The following is a 13641-nucleotide window of genomic DNA, read 5'->3' on the forward strand; positions in this document are numbered from 1 at the left end:
CCTGGAACTCACTCTGTAGACCAGGCTGGCCTTGAACTCAGAAATCCATCTGCCTCTGCCTCCCAAGGTCTGGGATTAAAGACATGCACCACCACTGCCCCATTATTTTATGACTTTTGAAAGCATCATATAACAAAATGGACCTTTCGAAGGTAGTATCTAGTTCTAGGAGTTCTAAGACATGCACATACCTCTTACCACCACCATAGGCAGGGCACAGAACAGTTCCATCACCCCTTAAGTTCCCCCTCAGGCTGCTATCCCTCTGTAGCCACGCCCTTGCCACCCCCTCCCATGGGAACCCCCTTCTGTTTGCCATCACTGGTGCTTTTCTAAGTTGTCCTGTACCTGACTTGAGACTGGTGATGACCCACTGAGACAGCACTGTGCTGCTCTGGCTACTGCCCTTCACCCTTTCATTGATGGGTGTTAGTCAGGATTCCGTTCTATAGATGGGCTGTACTTTGTTGATCAGCAGACACTTTCAATCTCACCATACTATACATGTGTCTGGCATTAGGCATTATAAATAGCAGGTGTATATTTATTCCTTGTTGATTGGTTAAATGAGATTTAAAAGTACCAAAGGATATAAAAATGCTGGGAATACTAACAAAAAGAAGTTGCTATAGGAAATGCCTCTCATGAATGTCTAGGCCAAGCAAATTATTCCACATAAGGATGGGAGATATTAAGTTATAGGGTAAGAAAGAACGTGAACTGTTTGCCAGACAAACATGAGGACCTGAGTTCAATTCCCAGGACTCACTTGAAAACTATGTTGGATAGTTATAAGCAGCTAGCATCTAATTTTCTTCTGTGACAATTCAAATCTACTTTATATCAGTGGTTCTCAACCTTCCTAATGCTAAAACCTTTTAATATAGTTCCTCATGTTGTGGTGATTCCCAAACAAAATTATTTCATTGTTACTTCATAACAGCAATTTTGCTACTGTTATGAATTATAATGTAATTATGTGATATTCAGAATATCTGGTACGTGAACCCAATTGGGTCACAACTCACAGGTTAAGAACCACACTGCTTTATAGGCTGGGTAGACAATTTAGCATACTTTTTTTTTTTTTGTTTTTTTGAGACAGAGTTTTTCTGTATAGCTCTGGCTGTCCTGGAACTCACTCTGTAGACCAGGCTGGCCTCAAACTCAGAAATCTACCTGCCTCTGCCTCCCAAGTACTGGGATCAAAGGCGTGCGCCACCACCGCCTGGCCCAATTTAGCATAATCTAATGAAAGATTGAAAATGGCACTTACAGAAACTGTCAGGAAAATGCTTGCTGTGTGTGGTGGTTTGAGTGAGAATGGCTGCCATAGGCTTGTCTGTTTGAATACTTGGTCCCCAGGTTTTGGAACTACAGAAAGGATTCGGTAATGGCAGTTGGAGAAGGTGTGCCACTCGAGATGGGCCCTGAAGTTTCAAAAACCCACACCATTCCCAGAGCACACACTCTCTGTGCCTTTTGTCTTCAGACCAAGTTGTGATCTCTCCATCGTTCCTGCCACCGTGTCTTTGCTCGGCTGATGTACTGGAACCGTAAGCCCAGTTAAATGCTTTCTTTTGTAAATTGCCTTGGTCCTAGTGTTTAATCACAGAAACAGAAAAGTAACTAGGACACTGTGAAAGCAAGTGAGCATGTGTTCAGATCCCCAGCAGCCATTGTAAACTGGGCAGGGCAGGCAGGCTGCGGACTCTGGGGACTTGTTAGCCAGTCCATCTAGTGAAAGCAGTGAGTTACAAGTCACTGAGAGATCCTGCCTCAAAAATAAGGTGGAAGGAGGCTAAGGAAAACACACAGCATTCACCTCTGGCCTCCATATGCATGGATACACATATGAACACGACACACACAGGAACACATACCATACTACATACATACAGAAGTGACACATACTGCTTGAGTCATTTATTGGTATATCTAAGAATTATTTATAGGGTATAGAGAAACAGGTACCTAAGAATATTTATCAATGAACTAAAAAAAAAAATAAGCCAGAAAGAATCCAATGACTAATGGTGGGGTATTGTTAAACAAATTAGGGCATTGTTTTCTTTTTTAATTTTGTGATCAAATGATGTGATCAAATGTATGAGTGGTTTGCTTGTATGTGTGTATGTGCACCATGTGTGGGCCAGGTGCCCTCAGGGGTCAGAGGAGGATGTCAGATCCTGCGATTGGAGTTAAGGACAGTTGGGAGATGCCATTTGGGGACCAAGACCTGAACCTGGGACCTCGGAAAGAGCAGCCAGTGCTCTTGACCACTACGCCATCTCTGCGGCCTCCAGTGTTTGCTCTCATATTCTACTTTGTCATTTATGTTTTCTTTAAAGCTAAAGATAGAAATTCTTGGGAGACAGAGGCAGGTAGATCTTTGAGTTCAAATAGCCTGGTCTATATGAGTTCTAAGGCGGCCAAGAATACATAGAGAGACCCTATGTAGTCTTACCCCAATTTTCAAGGCCCAGCACTGTGTGTGCATACCTGCATTTACCTTGTATCACTGTCCCCATCACCATGATTTAAGTGTTGTGGGCCTGCAGCGTCCCCTCTGATTACTACTACTACTCCATGCCCCCAGCTCCAGCTTCCCCTTTCTTCTTTTATCCTGAGGTCAGAGGTAGCTTCCTCAGAGGCGCCGTCCCTCCCTTCGGGTCAAGATTTCTGACATTCTCAAGGACAGATGACTGGGTCACCTCAACAATGAGAAACCGGATAACCAGTAAACAGGATGGTATAGAGCCACAGTAACTCACCTAGAACATGCATGATTGTTTTTTCTGTAGAGTTCATTTGTGGGGATAGAAAATGCTAATAGTGGTTATGAGAAGAAAAGGATTAGAGGAGACTAACCATTAACTTTTATTATGGCTCTAATATTTATTTTATTTATTATAAATATAAATAATATATAAATTTAATGATTTATAAATGTACAAATTACAAGGATAAAAAATACATTTTATAACCTATAAAGTACTTGCAATATTAATGAAGTATTGAAAATGTTTTTTATTATAAGGGAATAAATCATCAGACTGTTCATTAAGACTGCCGTACATACCTTTAGCTCACCATGTAAGACTTCCTGGATGGACTGGGCCAGCCTCTCAATACTGGCCTCACTGAGGGGCTCCCGGAGAGTTAGCGATCTGAGATTATCTGGTAGGGACTCTTGAGGGAGTATAGGGATGTCAGAGATGTCCGAATCTAACACCAAAAGAAAGACACTGCTGATGCCTCCATGCACTATGAAGTGATGCTGCTGAGTGGCGCAGAGCACTGGCGCATGGGGCAGGTGGCTTCTCCTTCAGCCCCAACCAAGACCCTGCCCTCCCCCAACTCTCACAGTTTTCTCAACTGCAAAATCAGTGTTTCGGAGCTGCCTAGCCACAAGGACCTGTAGACCAGGAGAGTACCAAAATGGTAAAGATAACAACCTTTAAAATCTCAAGTCTGAATGCCTCAGTTGCTCATTGACCAGTGTTCATAGAACCTTCTCCAATAGTCTGAATGTGAATAAGCAAAAGTTTTGGAAGAGGCCAGTATGTCCTTAGGTCACAAAGATCCCACAGGCCTTGTTAGGAAGATAACCAGGCGGTGGTGGCGCACGCCTTTAATCCCAGCACTTGGGAGGCAGAGGCAGGCAGATTTCTGAGTTCAAGGCCAGCCTGGTGTGTGGCCTAGGACCTGGAATCCTAGATCTTTCCAAGGATGATACCAGAAAACCTACACAGACATCAAAGAGGCTGCTCCCCTGGGATGCACCGAGGAGGTGTAGCTGCTTATCCTGAGCTACCCCAGTATGATCTTGTCAGAGAACATGTGCAATGATACAATAGATGGCCTTATAGAAGAAAGAAATCAGCATTTCACAAATAATTCAAACTCCTGGGGTCTTTTTTTTCTTTTTTTTTTTTTTGGTTTTTCGAGACAGGGTTTCTCTCTGTAGCCCCGGCTGTCCTGGTACTCACTCTGTAGACCAGGCTGGCCTCGAACTCGGAAATCCGCCTGCCTCCGCCTCCCAAGTGCTAGGATTAAAGGCGTGCGCCACCACCGCCCGGCTAACTCCTGGGGTCTTAATCATAAAAATGTTTTAAGGGCTGGAGAGATGGTTCAGAGGTTAAGAGCACTAACTGCTCTTCCAGAGTTCAATTCCCAGCAACCACATGATGGCTCATAACCACCTATAATGAGATCTGACGCCCTCTTCTGGCATACAGGTGTACATGCAAGCAGAATGCTGTATACATAATAAATTAATTAAAAAAAAAAACTTTTTAAGACTCAATTCAGCCGGGCGGTGGTGGCACATGCCTTTAATCCTAGCACTTGGGAGGCAGAGGCAGGTGGATTTCTGATTTCAAGACCAGCCTGGTCTACAGAGTGAGTTCCAGGACAGCCAGGCTACACAGAGAAACCCTGTCTCAAAAAACCAAAAAAAAAAAAAGACTCGATTCAAAGAGTTGCTACACAGTGAGTAAGCCAGAGCACACCAACACTGCTCTCCTGCCGAATTAAAAAGATTAAAAGGACCCCGAGGATTGCAACCCTGAGTTTGTCCCCTGAACTTTGGTCCGCTGAAGGCCTCAGGTGAGGACGTCCTCCACTTGCCATCCACTAATTACAATGCAATTAAAGTCACCACTTATTTCCTTTGGTCAGGACATAGGCTGTTCACTCTGCCCCCATCTCCCCTTCCTCCCACACATTGTTACCTCTCTCTGCCTTGCTGATTCCTCCCCACTCTTCAGGTCTCAGCTCCAAATTCCTCCTGGCCAATAACAAACCGTGGGATATCAAATGCTCTGAGCTCCACATCCCATTGTCTGGATTACACGTAATTCTAGCCGTACATCTGTAAGTGCCTGGTGCCTGCGCTTTTCACTGCTGCATCTCCAAGGAGTCTCATCATGTTGGGACACAGAGGACATCGACTGCTGAGCAGATGGATGTCTCACTGTGATCCCCAGGCATGGCTGGCCTTTCCTAGCTTGCACCATTTCTATCTCTCTAGCTTATTCTCCCTCCTCTTCTCCCAGGAGTTGTCTTTAGCCACTTCATAAAACTGCTGACAAAGACCACTGACAGCAGGGTTCCCGGATCTCTTCCTTGTAGTCTCAAACTTGGGTTTACTTCTTCCACAGTGCTCACCACACCTCACGATTGCCTTAGTTACGGTGTTTTGTAAGGTCTCTTTGTTGTGCTGTGCCAACTATAGATGCCAGGGGCCATGAATGTTGGTTACCGAATATACTGCTGTATATGTAGCACCTCCTCCTATACTCAGTTCCTGTTTGGTGAATGCAGGACAATTATTCTGCAGGCCGATTCAGATCCCACCTTCAACATGAAGACTCCCCAGTCATCAGCCCCACCAGTTTTTCCTTTTTTGGAACCCCTCAAAGTTTTAATATCATGAACCAAATTAATCATCATCAAAATCTGACTAAGGGCTATTCAATCAGTAGCTCTTGGTAGGACTCTCTCTCTCTCTCTCTCTTTTTTGAGATTTATTTATTTTTATTTTATGTGTAAGCATGCTTTGTCTGCATTTATATCTGTACACCATGTTCGTGCAATATCCAGAGGTCAGAAGAGGGGACTGGAGCCCCTGGAACTGGATACAGATGGGGTGAGCTACCATGTGGGTCTGGGACTCGAACCTGGTGCTCCACAAGAACAGTAAGTGCTGTTGGCTGCATTTTAAAAGAGAAGTCTATGGTGTAACTTGGTGGCAGAGTATTTACCCAGCATGTATGAAGTCCTGGGTTCAAATCCTAGTATGGGAAAACAGGGCAAAAATCCCCTCCATTCACTATTTTAAAAATACCCATTCTTTCCCCCTTTCACCTGTGAATTCAACATTAGGTCCACCTTTTTGAATGTCGTCTAAGTTGCTCAGCTGTAGATCTACACTTCCTGAGTCACTGTCAGAAGCGCAAGGGATCACTACTTCTTCTGTACCACTGCCCCTAGGAACCAGAGAGGGAATTCAAAAAATTATACAAGTTTTATACAAGCGCTGCTGTCATAGCAATCTTTTGAAAGCCCCACTTGTCCCATTCTCAGAGAAGCATTTATTGATCATCAATCTAGATTGAGTAGCCTCTCCCCATCCTGGTCCAGCTACTTTGCTTTCGTAGTATTTGTTCATGTATTGTGCAGTCTATCAGACATCTTGTCCCAGATGCATCGCCAGCACCCGGGATAATGTCAGTCTCTTGTGGGAGTGATGGGTAGGTGGACAAATAAGAACACACTGTGGTACAACAGTCCCACCTTTGCTTGGGTTGTTTTTGTCCTGTAGCTATAATTCCTTCCAGTATAGCATCTGGTTATTCAATTATTCATGCTGGGGCAAGTCAGGGCTTCATATATGCTAAGCACAGACCGTGCCCCAGCCTAATTATACCTCAGCCTAATTAGTTGACTAGCTGTTAATTTGCATATTTCTGCAGTACAAGGTATTGAGCCAGAGTCTAGTTTATTCTAGGCAGGTACTCTAGCAATGAGCTATATCTCACACTTCCAGGTCAGTTCTTTACAATGTTCAGTAACTGTTTCTTCTGCTAAAATGTAGGCTCCCTGCAGGCAAGGGTCACAGGTTGCTTTGGATGCATTTCAGCCGACTAGAACGGTGACCTGCACATGGTAATCCCAGCACTCTGAAGGATGAAACAGGAGGATTGCCATGAGTTCAGGCTGGCTTGGGCTATGAAGTGAGACCCCTCAGCTCAAACAAAATAGAGCAAAAGACAAAACAAGAAAGTCGCTGAGCAGTAGTATAATGTGGTCCAAGTTTTATTAAAATAATGTTCTTGTAAGAGTGACGTATACATATGCACATATTCCATAAATACATACATACAAATATTGCAAAAGGAGAAAAACATGGATTAAAGACAAATATCTATAAAATATAGTTTTTGAAAAAAGTTCCATTTTTAAACTGTCCATGTTGCTTAAAACTCTAGTGAATATTAAGTGTTGACAATGACTTGAAACAAAAAAAAAAATCCTATAAATTGCAGTTGGAAGTATACATTGGTTTAATTACTTTGGCAACAATTTATCATTATGTAGTAAAGTTTTAATTGCATATACTCTGTGGCTCCCTATTCTACATCTAGGAAAACATCTGGTAAAACTTATACATGTGTGCCAGGGGGTAGGGAGGAATATATAAGAATTTCACAGCCAGGCAGTGGTGGCGCACGCCTTTAATCCCAGCACTTGGGAGGTAGAAGCAGGTGGATCTCTGAGTTCAAGGTCAGCCTGGTCTACAGAGTAAGTTCCAGGACAGCCAGGGCTACACAGAGAAACCCTGTCTCGAAAAACAAAAAAACAAAAAAACAACAAAAAAAAGAATTTCACAGAAGTGGCCATCATGTTTGTTTATCAAACAAACAAACAAACAAACAAAGGTTAGCCTTCAGACAGCTGATGACTTAGCACTAGTAGAACAAATAAACACATATGGTCACACAGTGAAGTACTATACAGCAAGGAAAATGAGTGGGGCCAAGTGAGGTGGCTGATGTTTGTAATCTCAACAGCTGGGAACTTAAGGTAGGAGCTTGAGGCCAGTCTGGGATATATAGAAAGTCTCTGGGGCTGGTCAGATGACTCAGCGTTTAAGACCTATAGCTGCTCTTCCAGAAGTCTTGAGTTCAATTCCCAACTACCACATGGTGTCTCACATGGTGTCCACCATTTATAAGTGGATCTGATTCCCTCTTCTGGCCCACAAATGTTTATGCAGCAGAGTACTCATACATTAAATAAATTTTTTAAATAAAAAAAAAACAACTCTTAAAATAATGCTCCATCTCTTTAAAAAATATTTTTTGAAAAGTCATTTGAGGGCTAGAGAGATGGCTCAGTGGTTAAAAGCACTAATTGCTCTTCCAGAGGACCTGAATTCAATTCCCAGCAACCACATGATGGCTCACAACCATCTGCAATGGAATCCAATGCCCTCTTCTGGTGTGTCTGAAAACAACAACAGTGTACTCATATACATAAAATAAATAAATCTAAAAAAAAGAAAAGTTATTTGAAAAAGTATTCAGTAACTTCCATTTAAATTATAAGAAATAAACAAAACCAATATGCTTTTTAAAAATATAATCCTTTACTTATTTTGTACATATGTATGTGCGGGTGCCTATGTGCTGTGGTGTGTATATGTAGAGGTCTGGGGACAGACTGGGGGAGTTAGCTCTCTCTTTCCACCATGTGGGTTGCAGGGATTGAACTCAGGTAATCAGAATTGGTGGCAAGTGCTTTTACCACTGAGCATCTTCCTTGACTGAAACATTTCTCGACATCATCAACCCATGGTAAAATCCTGAGGAGAAGCCAGGGAACACTTCAGTGAGAAGGGCTGGCATTTCCTCAGAGGGAGGAAAGGCTGCAATGGGTGCCAACAGAGAGACTTCCAGTGTTTCCTTCTTTAAAGGTCCCACCGGTGCAGCTGCTCTGCTAGGGGTCCCTGCCAAGACGCAAAGCCACTTAAGGAAGAAAGGCTTTCTTGGCTCAGTCCATGAAAGAAGACATGGAGCGTGAGGCAACTGGTTCCAGGTGTCTACACCAAGGAGCAGAGAGCCGTGACATTTGTGCCACCTAAGGTCAAGGTGAGCCTTCCCTCTTGAGGTAAAGCTTTCTGGAAAAACCGTCATAGACACACCCAGAGGAGGGTTTCCATGGTGATTCTTTCTCCATACAAGTTGACAGTGAAGATCAACCATCAAACACAGTGGCATTATTTTTTCCTATATGTTTCATAAAGAGAATCTCATAGCTCAATTTTGAGAAATTCAATAAACTTGAAATATTCCATATACACAGATTTCCTTAATAAAAATGTATTTATGTAATTGTTTTTAAAGATTAATTTTTTTTTCTTTTCGGTCTTTCAAGACAGGGTTTCTCTGTGTAGTTCTGGCTGTCCTGGAACTCACTCTGTAGACCAGGCTGGCCTCGAACTCAGAAATCTGCCTGCCTCTGCTTCCCAAGTGCTGGAACTAAAGGCGTGTGCCACCACTGCCTAGCTAAAATTTTTTATATGTATAGGTGTTTTACTTGCATAGATGTTTGTGTACTCCAAGCCTGCATGGTACCTGCAGAGGGCAGAAGGGAACCTTGGATCCCTTGGACCTAGAGGACCGGCTGTGAGCAGCCATGTGATACTGGGAGCGGAACCAGAGTCCTCCGAGGAGCAGTCAGGGGTCTTACCTGGGGGTCACCTTTCCAACCTCCAAAGGGTGGCTTTTTTGTTTTTTTTTGGTTTTTGTTAAATGTGTATGAAAGTATGTCTGCCTGCATGCATGTCTGGGTATCACATGCATGTCTAATGCCTGCAGGGGGCCAAAACCTGATCTCTTAGAACTGAACGGAGGTAACAGTTGAGCCACCATATGGATGTTCTCTGCAAGGTTAGCCAGTACCCTAACCACTGAGGCATCTCTCCCATCCCTAATGATAGTTTCTAGGAACAAACACTCCATGAGTGTTAAGAAAATGTCAGTCTTCTAAGGAAACTTTCCAAAATGGAAATATGTATATTTCCAAAATGTATGCTAGATTTCAACTAGCAGTGTACAGGCACTCGGTTGCTTCATATCCTTGTCAACATTTGACAAGCTTGGACTTTGTTGCCTGTGAGTGTCTGTCTATCTTTTAATGTGCAATAATGTTGATCATGTTTCCTGTGTTTATTTCCAATTCCTACATTTTCTCTCCTTCCTTCCTTCCTTCCTTGTTTCTTTGTTTCTTAAAGCTTTATTTATTTTATGTATGTGAGTACACTGTAGCTGTCTTCCGACACACCAGAAGAAGGCATTGGATCCCATTACAGATGGTTGTGAGCCACCATGTGGTGGCTGGGAATTGAACTCAGGACTTCTGGAAGAGCAGTCAGTGCTCTTAACCTCTGAGCCATCTCCAGCACCCCTCCTGACCCCCCAATCCTACATTTTCTTTGACGAGGTGTCTACTAAAATTTTCTTGCCCATGTTTATTACTAGGCTCTTTGTAGTTGATTGCTGGCATATGTTTTTTGTTGTTGTTGTTTTCTGAGACAGAGTCTCACTATGTAGCCCTGGCTGTCCTGGAATTCACCATGTAGACTAGGCTGCTTTCAAAATCACAGAGATCTGCCTCCCAAATGCTGAGACTAAAGGCATCAACCCCATACCTAGCTGTTGGTATATGTTTCAGTAACAGATTCTCCAAATGTAGCTTGATTTTGTGTGTGCCCCTGTGTGTTCATATGTGTATCTGTTGCAGGATATTTGATAACACTGTGATTCCTAAGATTCTGTTATTTACTGGAAAACCCTGTTTTCAATTGTGGTGTGGCTCAGGCTTAGCATACACCTTTAATCCAAGATCTTTCTGCTTGAATACTGTAAAGATGATTAAATAAATTTAAGAAGTGGAGGAAGCAACTAGTTGCCAGCAAGTGGACATAGGATTATTAAGAAAAAACATAGATGGCTGGAGAGATGGCTTAGAGGTTAAGAGCACTGGCTGCTCTTCCAGAGATCCTGAGTTCAATCCCCAGCAACCACATGGTGGCTCACAACCATCTGTAATGGGGTCTGATGCCCTCTTCTGGCATGCAGCATAGAAGCAGGCAGAACACTGTATATATAACAAAAATAAATTAATCTTAAAAAAGAAGAGAAAAAGAAGAAAAAATAGTAAGGGGGAGTCAGGAGGAGAGATAGAGAGATGCATAGGAAGTAGAAGGGAGGGACATTCAGTTTAAAGTTTTGTTTTTGTTTTAGAGAGGGACATTCCTGCTAGGAAGTCGCCTGAGGAGGAAGTGCTTTTTCTGCCTCTCGGAACCAGCAGGCTTTCACCTCAGCATCTGGCTCCTAAATCTTCACTGGTAAAATCGAACACCTGAGATTGCGTTAAAAATAAACAACCGGGCTGGAGAGATGGCTCAGCAGTTAAGAACACTGATTGCTCTTCCAGAGGTCCTGAGTTCAATTCCCAGCCACCACATAGTGGCTCACAACCATCTGTAATGGGGATCCGTTGCCCTCTTCTGCTGTGTCTGAAGACAGCGACAGTGTACTCACATACATAAAATAAATAAATAAATATTCCAAAACCAAGCAAACAAACAAAACAGTGTGTTTCCTTTTTCTTCAGTGCTAGCGCTTCAGGGTCTGAGGCATATAAGGCAAGTCCTCTACCCTTGGGCAAGTGAGCCCAGCCCTTAGTGTAATTCTTAAGTGAATAAAGATGGCTCTTTTCATTTACACCAATAGGAAAGTCATAGCTGCAACAATGAAGACGTGGTCAAACTATTCACAATATAAATGTTGCAGACATAACACTTTGCTCATGGAATGCAGCCATGCTGGTAGCAAACTCATGGTATGTCTGGGGGTGACTCTGAACATCATGTCCAACTGCCACTATGTCATAAGTGTGGGGCATCGCAGGCATGTACCATCATACCAGCTGTGACACATTTTAAAAGTTAACCTCTATTAACTGTTTTTCCTTCATTAGGTTTAGATAATAATGAAACAATAAATCAAGCTTGCTTTGCCATATATGCCAATTTTATAGTGTAAATATTCCAGAAATCAAGCTACAAATGTTACTCTTGGGAACAAGCTGTGTAGTGGTAGATATCCTATTTTATCTCAGTAGAGAGACTCTCTTGTGTACTGTGTGGAAGCATCGATAAAAAGCTGATGGCTTTTTTTATCTTTTTAAAAAAAGACAGGAAATAAGAAGTTGGACTTCTGGTTGAGAGCTAGGATCTCTGGGAGTTAGTCGGACACAGGAATTTTTGCCACCCAGACTCTGAGGAGACAGACGGATGAAATTGAGGAGAGGTAGAATAGAATAGAATAAATGAGTTATATAAATTATGAGTTAGTCGGGGCTTAGGCATTTATTCATAAGTAATTAAGTCTCAGAGTTATTATCTAGTAACAGGGGCAAGGGTAGAAAAGACTGTGGTTACATATCACTTTCCAGCAGTGAGGCGTAGTGCTGAGTTTTGGCAACGTGGCATTGGCTCCCAGTGGATTACATGAGTGCACCTGCCCAGGAGCTATTTTGGGATCCGCAAATGAAAGACACACAGACACACACAGACACACAGACACACAGACACACACACACACACACACACACACACACACACACACACACATTAGTTTCTTTTTTAAATGCCTTGGCTACCTCAAAGGTTGGACACTCTTAAACCATCCCCTGCTACTCTAGGCCCAATCCAGAAAGTGGCCAGTGGCCACCCACCTGAATTCTCACATGGCTCGTTGGCTCTCTCTCCTGCAGCTCTCCTCTTCTGTCTCCTACCACAACCTAATCCTTTGTCTCCTCCCCCTGTGTCCTTGCCCACCAAACTCTAAACCCTGGCTCCTTTTGCCCAGCTATTGGTCGCTGGCATCTTTATTGATCCATCAAAAACCAACTGTGGACAAGGACCTATACCATTTGGACACATAGATTGAATCAAAGCATTAGAACCAGTCTCCAACGGTGAGGTATTACATACATATAGGCAATGACAAGACAAATGCTGAGACAATGCTAAAATATAATAAGATCAAGAAATGAAGACTTTAATTTTCAGCATATTTCTTTCACTTTATGGCTGTATAATTTAATGTCCTAAATACCTTTATTTAATCAGTTTGCAAAATGCCAAAAAAATTAACAGCTGGCTCTCTCTGTAGTACACCACTGGCTTGTGTTACTACTGAATTGGTAGAGTTCTTTAGGTGTATTCTAGTTCAGCACTACCCAATATCACTTTCTGGGATGATGAAAATATCTGTCCTGCAATTTCAAATTACTCAGTGTGGAGCCACCAGCTACCCTGGCCTCGCTAGTGAGCATCTGAAACATAGTGTAGCTGGGGAGCTGAGGCTTCGATTTTACTTAATTCAGTTAAGCTCAAAGAGAAATAACTGCACAGGGCTAATGACTACTTTATGGAGGAGTGATCCGACTCTCCCCTACATAACTGAATAATATCTGGAGCGATACTGAAGAGAAGCATTACTATACTGTGAAACTCTACATGCTCACAATAGTTAATCATCAGACATCAAGGCATGGGCTGAAATATCTCCTCCCTTTTAAGGTACTAAAAGTAACACTTTACAGAATAACAAAGAGTAAATAAAATAATGTATGTAGAATGCTTAGTATTCTTTCTCCCTATCCTGTGCTCTCAGTAGTCGGAGCTACACGTTAGCTCTGGCTTCCAGTTTCGAGTCTGTTAAGTTTGCAGATCAACGCATCCTCGGAGTAGACAGCAATTAACCCGGAGACCCAAAACTGATCAATACATAGAGAATAAAAGACCTAGGAAAACTCAGCCCTAAATGGGATGTCTATAGCATGCATACCCCTTACCTCAGGGCTCGTGGGTGTGGAACTATGTGGACGAGAAGCAGAAGGATTGTAAGAGCCAGGGGTAGTAAATGGCTTCCAACAAGCAGCGAGATGGCACAGCGGGTAAGAGCACTGACTTCCGAAGTTTTCTCTCTCTCTCTCCTCTTTTCTCTCCTCTCTTTTCTCTCCTCTCTTTTCTCTCCTCTCTTTTCTCTCCTCTCTCTC

General features: G+C 42.8%; 1 protein-coding gene across 3 annotated transcripts in view; it reads right to left on the bottom strand.

The window, feature by feature from the left end:
- The window catches only part of Mroh8 (maestro heat like repeat family member 8), a 78578-nt gene that overhangs the window by 63233 nt on the left and 1704 nt on the right, over positions 1-13641 (bottom strand). For 2 of the 3 annotated variants that reach the window (XM_031372543.1, XM_031372542.1), the window contains exons 2-3: positions 5872-5993; positions 3083-3228 (exon numbers count right to left, since the gene is read on the bottom strand). In XM_031372543.1, coding sequence (XP_031228403.1) covers positions 3083-3228; positions 5872-5993 — 268 coding nt within the window. The remainder of the gene's footprint in view (positions 1-3082; positions 3229-5871; positions 5994-13641) is intronic. The other variant, XM_031372545.1, reaches the window with a different exon arrangement.

This window comes from Mastomys coucha, unplaced genomic scaffold, assembly GCF_008632895.1.
Source record: "Mastomys coucha isolate ucsf_1 unplaced genomic scaffold, UCSF_Mcou_1 pScaffold15, whole genome shotgun sequence".
NCBI lineage: Eukaryota > Metazoa > Chordata > Mammalia > Rodentia > Muridae > Mastomys > Mastomys coucha.